This window comes from Galeopterus variegatus, unplaced genomic scaffold, assembly GCF_000696425.1.
Source record: "Galeopterus variegatus unplaced genomic scaffold, G_variegatus-3.0.2 Scaffold63, whole genome shotgun sequence".
NCBI classification, from domain to species: Eukaryota; Metazoa; Chordata; class Mammalia; order Dermoptera; family Cynocephalidae; genus Galeopterus; species Galeopterus variegatus.
Window position 1 is genome coordinate 1,043,039 of NW_007726174.1, and position 18,619 is coordinate 1,061,657.

Below are 18,619 nucleotides of genomic sequence, written 5' to 3' on the forward strand. Positions count from 1 at the left end.
TTTGATTTGGAAAGCACTCATTTACGTGATACTGAGTTTGTGTACCTCCATTTGGATACTCTTATTGCCAAAAAACTAAGCTTACTCGGTCTCTTGCTTTTATTCTTTCTTCTCTCCTCCTGCCTGCCTTTTGGGTATATCATGTACTTCAGCTGGTTAGAGCATGATGGTACTGAGGCCAGAGCTGCTGATTTCGAAGTTCCTAGTATGCTAGTTAGTTTTATCTAGAAAAAAATCCAAAAGAGTATCATGTTCATACTCTAACCCTAAAAGGAACTATTCAGTAATATGTTTGTGATTATATAATTATGTAATTATATAATACATTATTGTAGAATTATTATATTTGGTAATAATCAGTAATAAACTGTTTGTCAGCAGTACCCATTCTCATTTGTGGACAAATAAATTGAGGTTAATTTTCTATTAGGGAGCACACTAGTTTTCATCTCTCAATGTGTGTGTGTGGAGTGGGGGAAGGGAAGAGGAGGTTAATACCAATCTTTTCTTTTCCTACTCATTACCAGTCTGGTAAAAATGTTAAAATGAAAGAGCTTTTAGGAAATACTAGGTTTATATACCTGTTTATACTTTCTGTTTTCCATTTCATCCTTATAAATAAGAAGAAACACTTACATAGTGCTTATGCATTATACCAATCATTTTTCCGTATTACACATGTTAGTGCATTCTTTATTCACAGCAACCCCTATTCTGTTATTATTCTGGTTTTACAAAACAATAACAGTTAAATAACTTTATCAAAGATATGTAGCTAGGTGAGTGGCATATCCATGCAGTCAAACTCCAGAATTACTTCATCTATATTTATAAAAGTTGCTTTTAAAGGTTTGCACGTTTAAGGCTATGCTGAATATATCCTCCAACACACAGTAAGTATTCAATAAATACTAGTTGAATAAATGATGTGAAATGTGTCTTCAGTAACTCGGTAGTTGGTGGAGAGGCACACATTTCTCCTGTTAAGGTGGAGATTAAAGACCTTTCTCCTTCCTGCCTACTTTCTGTAAAAATTGAGAAATAGTTTGTTCTAACTTCAAAGTCAAATTAACATCATCTTTGAAGGCAGTACTTCTTAAGTCATTCCCATATGTTTAAGGCCTTCAGTTTCTTTTAAAATCAAAATGAAATTCATAGTTATTTTAAACAGTAAAAACAAAACAAAACAAAACAAAACACCAGGAATATTTAAAGAACATCTTCCATGTGCTCAGCTAATTTCACATATTAGCCAACACAATATATTTGTATTTACCGTCACTGAATGCATATTCAGGGTGTTAAACCTTGGATTGTGTGCTTTTATGTGGAAATGGTCTTTTAAAGCTATAATTAGCTGTATGAAAAAAGTTTTATGGCTCTTTTCTATTGAGAATCACTTTCCTCCAAATAAATTAAATCTAAATTTTTACACTTTATATGTTCGTTTTACCCTTCCTTTTTTCTGTCTTTTTTTTTTTTTTTTTTTTTTTTTTCTGTAAGGTGTAATCAAAGGGATCCTCATTTGAGATTAGGATTAGGGTATCTTTAGGTGGTTTTAGGGCAGTGTACTCTAGGGAGTGTGAGCTTGAGAAACAATTTGGGGCCTTCTCATTTTCTGTGGGATACAACTAATCCAGAACAGTTTGACCTTGGAGCCCAGAGGATTCAACTTGATGAAGAGCTTAGTTGGAGCTGAAGTGGCAGACAGAGACTGAATGAATCATATCATGTGTGACCATTTGGGGCTGAAGATGATTCCTAATTAATCTGCGATCCTCTGAGGTATCACATTTCCCAAATCTATGTATCCATAAGGGAACCAATGAAAATATGAAAGCAGCAATTTGTCTAATCCTTGAGCACCATGGCAGGCCATCTACTTAGGAAGGGCTGTCATTCTCCATCCTACACAAAACAATTTTCCATTTCCATTCGACACAAAAACAATTGTCTACTATTTTCTTAACCAAAGTGAAATAAAGGGGGCAAGGTAAATAATTTAGAAGTCTATTTTGATGACTTTTACTGGCAGGCAGCATTTTTACTCCTTTAGGAATTCCTCAAGATTTACTACCTGAAGACTGTTCTCCAAGATGTCGAAATCTTGAGAAAAGCTAACAGACTTCTGCTCATTGGATCTGATGAATAAATATTGTTTTGTTCTAGACTTTAAGTATTAATGGCATAAAACATTTTATTGCTTTTGTATTGCTCCTCTGGTCAAATGTCCTAAGAATCTGAAATGATACCTCTCTGTTGTGCTTTTTAATAGGCATGTCCAGACATCCTCCGGCTCCTGATATCCCCACCTTTTATCCCCTGTCTCCGGGTGGTGTTGGACAGATCACCCCACCTTTAGGCTGGTAAGATCCTTCCTGTAACCTTCAGCCAGATATTTGGACACATATTCTTTCAGTTTCCCTTCATGGAAATGAGCTTTATGAATGGTAACCTTGTAGAGTTGAAGAAATTTCACATCAACAAGCAAGGTGCTAACTTTATTTTATTCCTATTTAAAAGATTAAAAAACATACAGACTTGAAATGGATTGAATCTGTATGCTAATATGTGTAGAAAATGACTGTGTAGCATTTGCTTTGAAGCTTATAGTTTTATGGATTCAGTTTGTGGCTTTGGGCATTTGCTATGCCTGTACAAAGTTAGTGCTCACTGTGGCTTGTCTTTTCTAGTTTTTTAATGTTCATTAAAAAACTTACATTTTTGAAACATGAACTTAGACACATTGAATATCTACCTTTGCTTATAAATGGGCAAGTGAGATAAATGACAGGTAATTAGAAATTTAACAAACTAAAGCCATGTTTTGGATTTTAATAAAGTAAACATCCAATTTGAATTCAGAAGAGTAAAAAACTGATGTTTGGGCTGTTTTTCAGAATCCGTATGCTAATGCTCTTTGTTCTTTATTTCTAAAAACATTATTACTTCTCCCTTTAAATTTTTTAATTATACAGGTAAAGGAAATAAATTTGGGGAAGAAAGAATAATTTTATATAGTATAGCCTATTTTTATAACTTTTTTATTAACAGACAACATCTCCTCCCCCCACTCCCATTTCCTCTCCATTCTCCTCCTCCCCACTTCTCACTCCATAGAAACATGCTTCCGCTGTAGCAAATGTTTCCCTCCTCTCTCTATTTGGCTCTCTATCCCCACAGTCCCCATGTCATTGCCCGCTGTCTCCCTATCTGGACATCTTTACAATTATTTCTTCTTTGGTAAGGAGCATTCATCCGGCCATGGATATTCCCGCTTTCTATCTCTCTCTTCCTTCCTTCCTCTCTCTCTCTCTCTCTCTCTCTCTCTCTCTCTCTCTCTCTCTCTCTCGCATTGAATCTCTCAGTCAATAACTCTGTTTTAATTTAATTGATTATATGTATACTTTGAAACTTAGATCAGTCATTTTGTCTGAACTTAGCTCCTTAGGAGCAATAATCCCGTGCTGAGTTGGACCACTGGCAGCCGGACATAGAGACTGTGTAAATGAAAAATGTGAAATGGGGAAAGAACAGAGGGAAAGATGGACTTCTCGGGGTTGAGAGAAAATAATTCCAGTGAATTGGTCATTTATTTCTTGACTCTAACGTAGGTATATGTGGGGAGAAAGGTGCAGTGTTTTTAAATGTTTGTTCATTTTCATATAAATATAAAATTTTATTTCCTTCCTTCTTCCCTTCCCTGAAATTCTCAATGACTCTGATAAAGAATTTACTAAGCTCCTTCTCTGAAGGCAATATTTCACTATTCTCAGGGTTTCGTTATGTTCAATAAACAATAAGTGCCTTCTTTGCTGAAAGCATTAATAGGGTTGGGAGAGGGGAAGGGATAAAAGACAAGGAATTCAGGGACTGTCTTGCTTTAAAGTTGAGGGTGGGAGATTTTCTTCAAAGTGAATGATGCTTTGGGTGGAGGGTGAGGAAGGGAAATGGTTGTGTAACTGAAGAAATGCTGTGGTGTGCATGTAACACTCCCACAAGATGCTGTTTGAGTGTCTCCCTCTTCTCCCCTCATCAAACTCTTACTGCTGGTTGGTAACTCGTGTCTCGTCATTGATGGGTTCCTTTCTTCTGTGACCTCAGGCAAGGTCAGCCTGTATATCCCATCACGGGTGGATTCAGGCAACCCTACCCATCCTCACTGTCAGTCGACACTTCCATGTCCAGGTAGGTGCAGGTGGAAACGGGGCACTCGAGGACAAGTTGCTCTTCTCGTGCTCGCATCTGTGCGCCTCTGCTTGCCTCTCGGTCAGCTAGGAGGGGGTGTAGCTCAGCCACGCATCCGTCTGTGCAGTGTGCCTGGCTCCCACACTAGGTGTCGTAGGACTCCTGGGTAGGAGCCATAGGCTGTGCCCCAGCAGGACCAGCCATGCCCAGCAGGGAGATGGGCCCAGCCACACTGGGAAACATTGCCTCCAAAAGAATTCGTGGCCACCCAACTGTGGGATATGAAAGGTCCCGAAAGTAGATGTTATAAGAAGAGCTTGTTCAATTCAAAATATGCCAGGGGTGGGGTAAGGGAGGAGGATAAAAACTGGTTTGATCTGAGTTCTATTATTTGCTTCTATTATTTGAGGAAAGTTACATCAGTTTAATGCAGCAGTGTTTGAAAATGCCCAGGTAGCCTAGAGCCTTCCTGGACCAAGGCTGTCGGGAGACAGAACAGTGCTTACAGGCTGTCTGGCCGTGCAGGTGTGCGTCCTAGTGTGTGAATCAGGCCCTGTGTGGACACATCAGTGCAAGCGAAGCTCTGTGAAGCCTGCCGTGCCACACTTTGAGGCTGCTCTGTGTGATGCTTTTGCTTCTGGAAAGGATGGCTTCTGTGCCCTGTGCTTGATGTACACACACATTGGTGGTGTATCATCTGTGTGTTCGATGTGGCTTTTTCAAGAGAGCTAGCATTATTGTGCTGGAAGTCAAACTGGTGGGTTATTAACTGATTGTGAATCTGTCTTTTTTATATGGGTATGAAATTCGCAGTTCCGTGGTGAATTTCATCTATTTTAAAAAATACTGTTTGTTCAGTGAATTGTGAAATCTAGCTGGTTGGGTAGGGGTGGGGAAGTAGAATTAATATCCTTCCCACTAAAATATGTTTTTACACTTTTTAACATTGTAACAACAATCTGACAACAGGATTTTCTTACCGGCAAATAACTAGCATCATATATTTTTGTAAAAACTACATTTAGCAAAGCAGCATTATTTGGTCAAATATTTGTATTTTTATCATACCTTCTTTAATATTTTAAATTTTGTTCCTGAAATATTACGTATCCAAGTAGAGTTTCTTCTTTTCTTCCCAGATGTCGGAATTAATTGTACAGGCTGTGATGAAAGACCTGAGAATATTATCTTTGTTGAATTAAATGTTTAATTTAAAACCATTTGAAAAACAAAAATTTCTAAAGCGTATCCAAATTTATCCCAAGAGCTTGATGAGAGTACTGTCCTTATTTTATTTTTCTTGCATGGCAATTTCCCTCTTTCATATTGGCTAGTGGTGGATATTTGAAGATTATTTTAATGCTCTATGCATACTTAGGAAAAAGCCTTTAGCAGGTGTGGTTTTTACCTTGATGCAGAACCGTGTCCTTCCCTTTAATTTTGTTATCAGGTTTTCATAGGACTAGATCTCTCAAACATTATTTTTGTATAGAAAATCATTTTGGATGATGTTAAGGGAATCTTATTAAATAGGGGATTGAGAAAATCTTCCTGTCTCTTTTCTGAATTGTTCTCTCCTAGTATTAATGAAGAAGTGAGTAATGTGAGAAAACTCTAATAAGATGGTTTACTTAGGAATATAGGCATAGGTTTTTATATGTGATGTCTTTAGCTTCATTTAAAAATCATTTAAAAAGCTAAATTTTAATAAAGTGTTATATTTCCAATAATTACTCATTGAAATCCATATTTGAAAATTGCTTTGCAAGAAAAATTATTTCCTTTTCTATAAAAATCCTGTAGTCTACAATGCTTCCAGAAGAAATGTCAGATTCTACTATTAGTTTGAAAAAACTGCAGGGAGTAATTATAAATATTTTCCACCTGCATACACAAAGAAAAAATAATTATCATCTCATTCTAATTTATGTTTAATACTCTTGTGCATAAAGATGTGTTTGTACTCTTAGCCAATAGCAGTTAGTGGATTGTTTTTAAATTCCATTTGGCTTTTGCTACAACAGCCAATAGTACACACAGTTTTCTTCTCTTTCCTTCTTTTAGGTTTTCCCATCATATGATTCCTGGTCCTCCTGGTCCCCACACAACTGGCATCCCTCATCCAGCTATTGTAACACCTCAGGTCAAGCAGGAACATCCCCACACTGACAGTGATCTAATGCACGTGTAAGTATGCACCTGCGCATATCGGTGAACATCGGAAGAGTGGAGGATTTAAATACACTCATGCTTCTTCTCTACTGAAACTTCTCCTTCTCTGTTATTATTATTCTTACTATTATTCCCCCTCTCTCAGTGTAGCTCTGCCTTGAGGACATTATACAGCTTGATTTTCACTGCACTGATTTTGATTCTGAAATTGGAAAGAAGCACAGACCTTAAAAGATCATGGGAACTTCAGCAAAATGGAGGAGTCTTCAGAGTGTAGGCATTGAAGAATCTTGAGCTGTTTTGCCATTTGCCACTGGATTTTAATTTGGTTCAGATTATTGGGGAGAATCTGTCAGTACCTGAGGGAAGTAGATTGGAGGTTTAATGTACTTCTTCTGGAATGCAGTTACCCTGGTTCAAAACTTAACAGCACAGAATTCAGTGGAAAGGGGCAAACAAAGCCCAGGATTCCCTATTAAGACAGGCGTGTCTCAGACTGTTAGAGCAAGGCTAAATTAATTTACCATGAAGAGATTAGTAATTGACCTTCTTAACCTATGGTTTGTGGACAGGAGTGTCAAGGGTGGCAGGCAGCATGTGATAGTCCATCAAGCACCTGTAAATGCATGCAAAGTCAGTATGCATCTGTTTGGAGCAAAGGGTCTAAAGTTTCATTAGCTTCTCAAAGTGGCCCTTGACCCTCCTCCCCCAAAGTGAAAAACCTCTGTTCTGAAAGAGGAATGATCACGTGTACTATGTGTCCAGCTTCTGAGGTGACCAAGAAAGTCAGCCTCAGGGCCCTAGATGGAGCATCTTCACAATTACAAATCCATTTCTATTTTGTGTTAAACGCTTCTACAGCTGTACGCACATTTTATTAAGCCAAAGGATCCTTACTTGCAGAGTCACTGAGTAGATAAGAAGCCCTGTTGGTTTGGTGGTTTGCATCTCAGTGTTTGATCAAGTGAGTCTAGAGTTGCTCCTCTAAGTTGATGGTGTTCTGGGGGCTTGCAGAGAGCCAAGAGGGTTGTCCCCAGTCTGAGTGCAGTGATGTAAACAGATGCTCTGCTTCTCTCCTCCTCCCATCCCATCCTCATTCCTTCTACCCCCATCCCCAACCACCACCACCACCACCACAACCACCTTTTAGGAAGCCTCAGCATGAACAGAGAAAGGAGCAGGAGCCAAAAAGACCTCACATTAAGAAGCCTCTGAATGCTTTTATGTTATACATGAAAGAAATGAGAGCAAATGTCGTAGCTGAGTGTACTCTCAAGGAAAGTGCAGCTATCAACCAGATTCTAGGCAGAAGGGTAAGTAGTGGGATGGTATATTGATATTTGTGGTAACCATGGAGCTGCTTCATTAAAATTTGCCCAAATTTAGGTACATATCAGGTGGTCATTGAATATGTTTGTATAACCAGCTGACACTTCAGGAAGTAACAAAGGGAGCCAGACTTGGTAATAGCCTTTAAGAGGATTAAATAATACAATGCATAGTAAACAACTTCAACTGTGCTGGCACATAGGAAACTTCCTGTCAATGATGACTGTTTTACCTGGTTTCATTCTATAAACAAATATTTATTGAGTGTCTTTTATGTGCCAGGCATGATGCTAGGCTGTAGGCAATAATGCCAAATAAAATATTTAAGGTCCTTGCCTTGTGGAGCTTAAAGTTTTGTGACAGAACACAGACATTAGACAAATAATTACCCACTAAATATATAGTTAAAATTGTGATAAATACTGTGTATGTAACAAGCAAGATTTTGTAAGAAAGAACAAAAAGGACGAGGGAAGGCCCCTCTGAGAAAATTGTATTTAAGCTGAGACCTGAGAGATGAGTAGAGGTTAGTGGGGGAGAGAGAGACTGCCCAGATGGAGCAGCATGTGCTACCTCGAAGCAGGAAAGAAAGCACTTGGCCTGTTTAGGGATCTACAGCAAGGCCTTTGGGGGGACCAGCCGGCAAATGGAGGTGGCCACTCCTTCCAAGACAGAAGCAGATCTGTTCTACTGTCAGGCTTCAAATGGAAGAATTTCTGTGATCCAGAGCAGCCTTGATTCTAGAAAGCTCACTCTAGAACTTTCTAGGTGGAAACATTTGAATTTCTCTAATTCAAATTACATTTTCACTGTGATTCTTACAGTGTACATTTACCAGGTTTCTGGATTGCTCCTTTTCTTTCATTTCTTCTTTAACCCATGCTATGATACTTTTCTGAGCACCTAGCCAGGCACTAGGCCATGACTAGGATAGACACTCTAAGATTCTTTATCCAACCACCAGCCAAAGACTTCCAGGTACTTCCAAGTAATTTTTGCAGGATTAAAATGGTTTTAGTTAGATATTTGAGGAGTGGTGGAAAATTTTGAATTTCTCTAATTCAAATTACATTTTGACTGTGAGTATATTATAATATTATAAATGCTTCATCTTAATTTGCTGATGCTTTTCATATATGAATGGCAGCTTCCTAATTTATAACTCTGTGTATTTGTTTTTGCAATCTCCCAAGATATTTATGATCTGCAAATGAACATTCAGATGAGGGTCTAAGAACCCTTGCAAAACATAGGGGACCATGTATTAGCTATTGTTGATGATAATTTTTACCATGTTTGTTCCAAACCTAATAAATTTGAGCATTCATAACAAAAACCATTCAGGAGATCACTAGTCCATGTGCACAGGATGGAAGCAGGCCTTGCGTTATCAATTCCCATTGGATAGCCTCAAAATGCAGTTATTTCCAATCTGCAAGACACCAGGGTTTCAGAAGCAGGGTGTGGTGATAGATTATAGCTGATTTTGGTGTCATGTATACAATGCCCTATCTCCCTGTGGATTCTTAAACACTTAATAACAATAATCACAATGATTTCCCAAACCAGATCATAGCAGATGAGTGATTCCCATCATCTTTGAAGAACTCCACCTTAAGAGCTTAAAGGCTGATGACCATTTTCCGTGACTCTTTAAAAAGAACAAATCAGAGGGAAAAAAAAGAGTTGATGTTTTTATTTCAGCTTGTATAAAACTTTTAGCTTTTCCTTTTTTGAGTTAAAGTTCCCTGGCCTTCTAGCGAGAATTATTTTCCTGCTCAAGAGAGTAAGTGAGGATATGAAATGGAGGTATGCTTGCTATTTTTAATGCACGTTTCCAACAGTTGCTACTTTCTCGACTCCCTTAACAATCCCCGGATCTGAGCATATGTCTTAAAGGGTGGTTCTCATTTGGGGTCTCTCTCTGTCTTTGATTTAGACACCTGTTTCTATTTATAGGTCTCTGAGATCTTTGATTAAGATCAGGTTTTCTGTCCTTTCATAACTCCCCTCTGGCAGGGCAGTTTTTGCTAGCTCTTTAAAGTTCTTTGCTTTAAAATCATGAAGTTTTACACTGGGATAATTAGAAGTTCTTAAATGTGGATCTTAAATTCATCCTGAAACATTTTATCTTTTGATTTTTATTCATCTTTACCATATCTCTAAAATAGGTATGTTCATTCATATGAATTAAAGTTTTCATCTTAATTCATATTATAAATAATAATAGCACAAATTTTATTTTAAAATAAGTTTTTTCTTTGCAGACCTTCCGGCCATTAAAGGAAATCCATTTATCACATATTTGTTGTCAGAATGTATTTTCTTGGAACTGTATAAGTTTTTTCAAATTAAATGGGTATTTTCTCCACAACTTGCTAAAAACTTGGCAATAAAATTTAATTTTTTTTAAAAATTAACTCTCTATTTTTCAGTAAGCAAAGAAATAGAAAAGCATTTTTAGTCAATTATTTCAGAAGTTCCTGTAAAAAAAAGACTATCTTTCTAGTCTGTATTAGACATTGTTTTTGTTTCCAGTGCAAAACTTGAATACTATTGTGTTACCTACCTTATTAGTCTGGTAAATGATCTTTTATTTGTGAGTAGGTTCTGTGCATTAGAAATATCAGGGAAGTAAAAGCAATGGAAAATTCAGGTAAATAGTTTAGATTGTGCCTTGTTCTTTTTCCTTACATTTTATTCAGTTTTGTTAGCAAGGAGTCTTTTTATCAACCTAAGTTTTTCTGCTTTCAATGAAAAATACCTGGTTGTTTGGGTAGAAGACCCAACCTTGATACATATTTTAGGAGTTAATTTTCATGATTCTGTGTTTTCTAAGGATGTTATAAAGCTACCATAAATCCATAAATTATATAAAATGATACTATTATATTGCAGTTATTAAAGGTGTTGTATATAGGGGAATAATATTTATGAAATGAATGAACCAACAGGTTTAAAATGGAAGACTTTTTTTTTGTTTTCTTCTTTTTTCCTTTTTGGTAACGCTTTGCCTTTTGCCAGTCACATTTATTTAGCACAATAACCAACTGTGTAAATATCAATGATCAGTGTTTTTGCAAAAAAATCAAGGATGATCTTTTCCATTGTGTTCAGTTTGATTTTTCCTCCCTGTGAAGGTTTACCAGTACTAGGTCAGTGTCGCAGATGTAGAAAAGCTGTCAGTTGCTAGAGTCATTGTGACTTTTCCTTCCTAGTTTAAACTTCCACTGCTGCCCCAGACATGCCTTCTTTTTAGGCTCAATTTGTCTAATTTTGTTTATTCTGCTAGTACAAAGAACTGTTTTGGGTAACTTTTTCAGGGTTGTTTTTTTTTTTCTGCCACCTCCCCCAATTTTTTTTTTTTTTTTTTTTTTTTTTAAAAAAAGTGTATTACTTGCTTTTGCCTTTAAGTTCAGGCCAAGTCCTGCTGTGTGTCATGCTTTTTAACTTTATATTCTGCAGTTCCAAAGCAATTAAAAAATAAATCATCTACTCTATCCAGCCCAGAGAGCCTGGCTTTTAAGGGCTTTCAAAGGAAATGGGACCTGTTTCCCTGACTGTGGGCACTTCTGTGTCTGCAGTGGAGGCTGGATCGGGAGCTGGGGATGGCAGGAAGGTGCTACAGTGTCTTCTTGAGATCAGCTTCTTGTTCTATGGTCAAACAAGGGCAGCAGGTGTTTCTGTTTTCTTGGGGAAAGCTTCATTGCCTATACTTTAGGGGCTGAATCCAAGTTGATAGTAGAAATAGCCTCCTCCAGGAGAATGTTTTCTCTCATCAACCTCTCTCCTTTCCCCAACCTACCCACACCTTTAAAAAAAAAAAAATTAAAAAAAATAAGAGCAAGGAGATTAAAAGCAATATGTAGGGCAGCCATGAGTGTGAAAAGGTGATCCTAACCCTGAATGGGAAGGGAGCAAAATTGGAAGTGGCACACCTAAGAGCTGCGGGAGGGCAGGAGAGGGAGGCTCCTGGCCAGCTGAGAGTGAGTGTATGTGCACGTGTTCACGCGTGCATGTGCACACTCAGGCCTCCTCCTCCTGCAGCAGCCATCACCTCATGGCCAGTGGGTCCCCCAGAGTTCTCCCTAGAAGGTTCTGATGGCAGATCCTGGCATTTGGAAAGTAGAGAAAATACTCAAACTGTCTGCTGAGGGACCTGGGGCAAGTATGCAAAGCAGTATGCTAGCATGAGCCACTTAAAATCCCATCCCCAGGGATGCCTTGCCTACATAAACTATTTCGTTATATATGATACATGCCAGTAATGTAAAAAAGAAGTGTAAAATTTGAAGGATATCAGCAGCTACATTCTCCATGTGACAAACTGCAACCTCAATTCTAGATGGCAAAGTAAACTTAGATAAGGCTCCTTGCTTTCCATCAGAAGGAAGCTAAAAACCACAGTCATAAAGTGTGCTTGTGTGACTTTACAATGTTATCAGTGTTCTCTGTATAGACAATTAGCATTTATATGTGTGAGGAGACAGTGAAGAGGCAGAGACAGACAGACTGACTTTTTGTGTCTTGCTCTATAGACAAGATCATATGATTAAGTTTTCAGACTCTTCGTATGACAGAGATTGTCCGTATGAGGAGAGGGTATATCTGTTTTAAAAGACATCTGGAAATTATCACATTTTCTATAAATAAGTGGTACTTGGGCTCAGATATCAGGTTATGCTACAAACTATGAAAAAGGGCTAAGCTGGGTGTTGAGGTTCACCAGTGAAAGTTCTTTTCAATTTATATTGGAAAAGAGAAAGGGTGGGTGACAAAGATCATTTTACTTTGGATACTTTGATTGACTTTGATGTGTTTCATGTGATATCGGAGAACAGGATAGAGAAACCAAAGTTTGAGTTTCACTCTAGCCACCAGACTCCAAGTGGATTTCTGCAGCACTTGGTCTTCTACCATTTAAAAATAAATCAGTTTAAATGCTCAATATTTTTATTTTTTAATGTTTGGAACATGAAAGTTGCTATTTTGCTTACATTTGTTTTTTTCCTCCTTCCCCTTTTTGTTATAGTGGCATGCCCTCTCCCGTGAAGAGCAGGCTAAATATTATGAATTAGCTCGGAAAGAAAGACAGCTACATATGCAGCTTTATCCAGGCTGGTCTGCAAGAGACAATTATGTAAGCCCCTTTTCCATACTAACAGCTCTCCACTTTCATCCTTTTGCTTTCTAAAAGGAAATGTGTTGCAGGGTGTTTATAATGCTGTTACTATTTCCCATTTTTGGAAGTTAATAACTTTGTAATAAGGATTTTATGTATCAGTTGCCTCATGAAAGATTTAAGCTATCATGATTTTTTTTTTTGTTATGGGTACTAATGAATTTTTTTAGTAATGCTTTTCTAAATCAAAAAAGTAATACCTTATTAAAATGTTGGTTTAAAACAAAAGACCATTATCTTAACATGTAAAGGCAGCAATAGTAATAACTACTTACACTTCCTTCCTGTATTTTTTCTATGTTTTTATTTTTTACTTGGATATGAGTTGTGTATATGTGTGTTCATGTGTATGCATACACTTCTGTGTCATGCTTCTTGCTCTTATATATAAAAAACATTTTTCTGTTATGGCATAATATTTATGTATATATATCAATATACCATTGAGTGAATATCACAATTTACTTCACCATTTTTTCCTGCTTTTAGACTTTTAAGTTGCGTTCTGGTTTTTTTCTTACAAATGCAAATAATCCTTCAATGAATGTGTCTATGCATAACAATTTTTTTTTGTATTAGGACTATTATTTCTGTAGGATAGATTCATAGTAGTGGGATTGAGTTAAAGGATATAAAGAAAAGCAAATTGCTTTCCGAAAGATTGTATTATTTTATGATTCTTATAAACAATGTGTTCAGGTGGCTGTTATGCCATGGACTGATTAGAACTAGATTAAAAAACCTTTTTGTTCCATATTAATTTACCCTCACATCTATTATGTATTTTATGCAGGGGGAGTAGGTATTTTCATTTTTAAGTTGTACTGATTTTATTGGCAAGAAATACCTTATTTATATTTCCAGTTGTTTTACTATGGAGTTTGAACTTCTTACTGATATAGTCTTGATATAGCAAAAGACTCTTTCTGAGAAAGTATATTATAAATGATGTATTTGAAGTTTTATATTCTATGGAGGGGAATAATTCGGACTATTTAAGCTCTTGAAATAATTTAAAATTTTGAAGACCATTCTTGTCTTAGTTCATTCACCCTGCTATAACCTAATACCATAGAATGGATGGCACATATAAAACAGAAATTTATTTCTCACAGTTCTGGGGGCTGGAAAGTACAAGATCAAGGTGTTGGCAGGTTCTGTGTGTAGTGAGGGCCCACTGTGTCCTCACTGTGGAAGGGGTGAAGGACCTCTGCAGGGTCCATGTCTCCTCCCTTGACCTTGGTGTTGTCAGCACCACAGTCTACCAAATAAGCTAAGTGGCCTGCGTAGGGTCTCTTTTATAAGGGCATTAATCCCATTCATGAGGGCTTCACGTTTGTGTCCCAATCACTTTCCAAAGGCTTCACCTCCTTATATATCACATGGAGGGTTAAGATTTCAACATAAGAATTTGGGGAGAACACAAATATTGAATCTATAGCAATACTCATGTTCCATGTGAGACTAGTGTTAGAAATGCCACCAGGACAGTCTTAATATAAGTGGAATTGTTCCTTTAAAAAGGGCAAGGGTGAATCTATTAATTAGTATTCAGTTCAATTTAATGTGCAGCCATTGCTGCAGATGCCCCTGTGGGGCTTAAGTTCCCATAGAGAAGACAACAAGGATGCATGTCTAAAGTCATATATCCCATATAGTAAGACTCCAAAACATTTTGAACACACATATACATTTATTTCTGGGAAGGGGCTGTACAATTTGTTTCCTGTAATGTGCTCCACAGAAAAAGTCACTTTCCTGGTCAGGATTTGGAGTTTGTAGACATCGGATACAACTGTGACTCAGGAAGTAAGAGTCCTGTTACTTACGAGCAGCAGCACACTCAGCTCTCCTGAGTCATCGTTTGGTGGTTTTAATAACTGCCATATCCTAATTGTCGAGAGATGTCTTAAATTCTTTTGTTATTTTCTAATCATTACGACAGTCCAGTGGCATAAATATTATTATTTCATTTTTCGGGTGAGGAAATTGAAAGGTTGGAGAGGTCAAGTAATTTGTCCAAGGCCATGTAGTAGATGGCTAAGCTGCAGTCTACACTCAGGTCTCTCTGACTTAAAGAGCTACGCAGTTTCCCTCCTCCTGAGTGGATTAGCTCAGTCTTCCAGTGCCTTCTTAAGAAGACTTCTTTTTTTTTTAAAGATGACCGGTAAGGGAAAAAAAAAAAAAGAAAAGGCCGCCCCGGTGGCGCACTGGAGAGTGCGCTGCTTGGGAGTGCGGCGGCGCTCCCGCTGAGGGTTTGGATCCCATGTGGAGACCGGTTCCCGCTCACTGGCTGAGCGCAGTGCGGGTGCGACACTGAGGGTTGCGATCCCGTTATCGGTCAGTAAAAGACAAAAAGGGGAAAAAAAAAAAAAGATGACCGGTAAGGGGATCTGAACCCTTGACTTGGTGTTGTCAGCACCACGCTCACCCAGTGAGCAAACCGGCCATCCCTATACGGGATCCGAACCCGGGGCCTTGGTGTTATCAGCACCGCACTCTCCCAAGTGAGCCACGGGCCGGCCCAGAAGACTTCTTTAGTTGAAGAATTTTCACCCCTGAACTAGGTTTCTCTTCTCCAAACAGTAATTACCACCTCTCTGCATAGAGCCTTTGTCACCTTTTAGTGGGAATATCAACCTCCCACCTAAAGGGTTTCAAAAGCATCAACTTCTAATCCTGTCCTGCATGTCTTTTGGATGTGGTTTGCCTAAAAGGGAAGAGCTGACCTTTCCTCTTTGACTCATGTAAAGAGCTTTGCTGTGTTGTGAATTGGTATAGACTTAGTATTGCTTGTTGAATAATTAAATTTCTGTTTCTGATCCTTAAGTAAATGAGTTTTAACTTTTAAAAAGATATAAGCACACACATATTGCTCTCTCCTTTTTTCCATCTTGCTTTCTCTTTTTCACCATGTGGAGGGATGGGGGAGAATAGTAGTCTTAAACAAAGCTAGTAGAGTGTGAATTTATCTTTAAAGATTTTCCTCTGCACAAGTTTTAAAGGAAATTGTATTGCATATTCCTTGAATGAAGGGAAAACCCAGCTTTGTTCATACCATTAAAGCAAACAAGTCAATCAAGTGATAGCACTTTAGCTAAAGATATTGTTCTTAAAATAACAGTACAGGAATAGAATCTAAAGATAAAACAAGGCACTTAGTGCCAGAATGCTATCCTCAGTGAGATCATATTAAATATATATCTCAGTGATTAATATTAAAATGCCACATTCTGTGGCATCCTAGATTCTACAATTTCAATTTTTTTATAACTTTGACTAATAACTGAAGTTTTCATGAATCAACAGTGCACACATTTTCTTGGGTTAGAGTAATCAAATGTTTGTATTGTTAGAGCTTTAAAATTCAATGCTTAATGCTTCTTAGTATTATATAGTCTATATAATTTTAATCAAAAATATTTTTGTTTAGCACACATAAATTTTCTTTTTTGCATAAATTGACATTAATACAAGTTGAGCATCCCTAATCTGAAAATCTGAAATTCAAAATGCTTCAGAATTTGAAACTTTTGGAGTGCTGATGTGATGCCACAAGTGGAAGATTCCACACCTGACCTCATGTCATGGGATACAGTCAAAACTTTGTTTCATGAACCAAATTATTAAAAATATTGTATAAAATTTCCTTCAGCTATGTGTATAAAGTGTATGTGAAACATAAATGAATTTTGTGACCTGGGTCCCATCCCCAAGACATCTCATTAAATACATACAGATATTCCAAAATTGGGAACACTTATTGTCCTAAGCATTTCAGATAAGGGATATTGGATGTACATCGAAGCCATTTACTTCTTTTTGTCTGTCATAAGTGTAGGTTCTCTTGAAACACTGATTTATACCTAGAATATAATATATAGGTTATTTCACTTACGCAAGAGAAGTGTAATACCTCAGGCCTCAGACAGTTGCTGCATGCAGGCTAAGCATGCATGAATGGTGGAGATGTGGTGCTGAGAGACCCAGATGCAGCTCTGACAGGCTGGTGGCTATGGTGAGGGGCTTGGGGACATAGCCCATTACAGCACCCATAAGGAGTTTGGTCATGGCAGTGAGCTCAGTGTCATGGGGTAATTCGGAAAAGGGGCCTCAGCTCTGCCTGAGGGACATGGGGTGAAGTGTGGTGTAGAGAAGGTTCCTGGAAGAGATGACACTTGAGACACATGTTGAAGGGTAAATGGGAGCTAGAATGAGAGGAAAGTGTGGAAGAAGGTTCCAGACACATGAAACATTATAGCAACTTGTGGAAACTGCAGTAACTCCATTTGAAAGGAAGACAGTGGACCCCTGCAGGATGCGCACTCTCATTTTGTCTGCTCCCTCGCCCCAGAGCACCCTTAATAATCTGAAAGAAGAATCCATTATTTTGATATGCCATTTCCCAGGGTCATGGATATCTGCTGTTTATCTTAATGTTTGTGAGGATAGTTTCGGCCAGCTCTCTAAAGCTTTAAATCCTCAATAGCTGTGTGACATGAAGAAAAACTATGTTGAGGTGCTTAAATATATATGTATTTTTATAGAATCATAAAATGTATTCAATATAATCTTACAGGTTTAATTTGTTAATGTGATTATTAAAAAAGTTATAACAGAGACTGGATATGATATATGTTTAGTTATAGTTATTTGAAAATACCCAATGCAGGTTAGTCATTTACTATTCATGTAAATAGACTGTGGCTATATGCTATTAAAATTATTTTTGAGGGGAAAATTAGATCATTATAAATGGGACCTGAATTTTTTAACTTGTCATTGAGATGATTTTGAAATGTATTTAAAGTTGCATGCACATCCCCATGATTGTGTGTGTCTTAGGAAGCAAGATTGTTTACTGCTGTATGTTAGCCTTCAGAATTATCCTTAGTTTTCTCAAGTTATATCCACTACCTTCTACCTCCTTCCTTGGTTATGTTGTGCCTGTGCCACGATGGTCATGGATACTCAGTTAACACTGTGGAACTTTAAACTATACAGTGGAATTCACAGTAAGGTGAATTCTTACTGTGAGTCGAGCACTACCACAAACGGATTCTATGTTTGGTGATTAGTAAGAGAAGGAACTTACAGAAAATTATGTTAAGTGAAACAAGCCGGCACAGAAAGAGAAATACTGCATTTCGTCACTCATAAGTGGGAGCTAAAAAAAAAAATAAAGATACAACAATCACAATAATTTGTTGAACTTTCAAAAGGAGAGAATGGAACTGAGGCCACCAGAGGTAGGGAGGGAGACAAGGGATTAGTGAGAAATTGGTAAAGGGCCACAAATGTAATGATAAATATAATAATTATCCTGACTTAAGGACCACATATTGCACACGGGTATTGATGTACAACGCTGTACCCCACTGATATGTACAATCAATTCTATTTCAGTTAAAAACGAGTTAATAAATAAAAGTAAAAGAAGGAATTCCTGGTTAAGCTGGCTTTTCTCAAAGGGAGTTCTGTGGCCGTAGCTCTAGGACGTCATTGTCCATGCATGTGTGTGTATGTGTGTCCGTCCATCTGTCTACTCACAATGTCAAATCTGATGATGTTAAATAAGAAACTATAGAGACAAAGGTCACAAAGAGATCATTTATTTTCTCTCTCTCACTCTCTGACTCTGTTTCCAGATACAGATGGTGAGGGAGAGATAATGAGTCACCTTTATCTCTTTATTGACCGACCACCTGCCTGTACTTTCGTATCACATTCATCCATGTGTTCGAGGTA

At 37.6% G+C, this 18,619-nt stretch overlaps 1 protein-coding gene across 5 annotated transcripts in view; it reads left to right on the forward strand.

Annotated features, from left to right (window-relative positions):
• The window catches only part of LEF1 (lymphoid enhancer-binding factor 1), a 115,963-nt gene that overhangs the window by 81,037 nt on the left and 16,307 nt on the right, over nt 1-18,619 (forward strand). For 3 of the 5 annotated variants that reach the window (XM_008576820.1, XM_008576811.1, XM_008576827.1), the window contains exons 5-8: nt 2,276-2,366; nt 6,253-6,375; nt 7,511-7,673; nt 12,722-12,829. In XM_008576820.1, coding sequence (XP_008575042.1) covers nt 2,276-2,366; nt 6,253-6,375; nt 7,511-7,673; nt 12,722-12,829 — 485 coding nt within the window. Of the gene's footprint in view, nt 1-2,275; nt 2,367-4,104; nt 4,189-6,252; nt 6,376-7,510; nt 7,674-12,721; nt 12,830-18,619 lie in introns of all 5 variants that reach the window. The other 2 variants (XM_008576805.1, XM_008576797.1) reach the window with 1 other exon arrangement.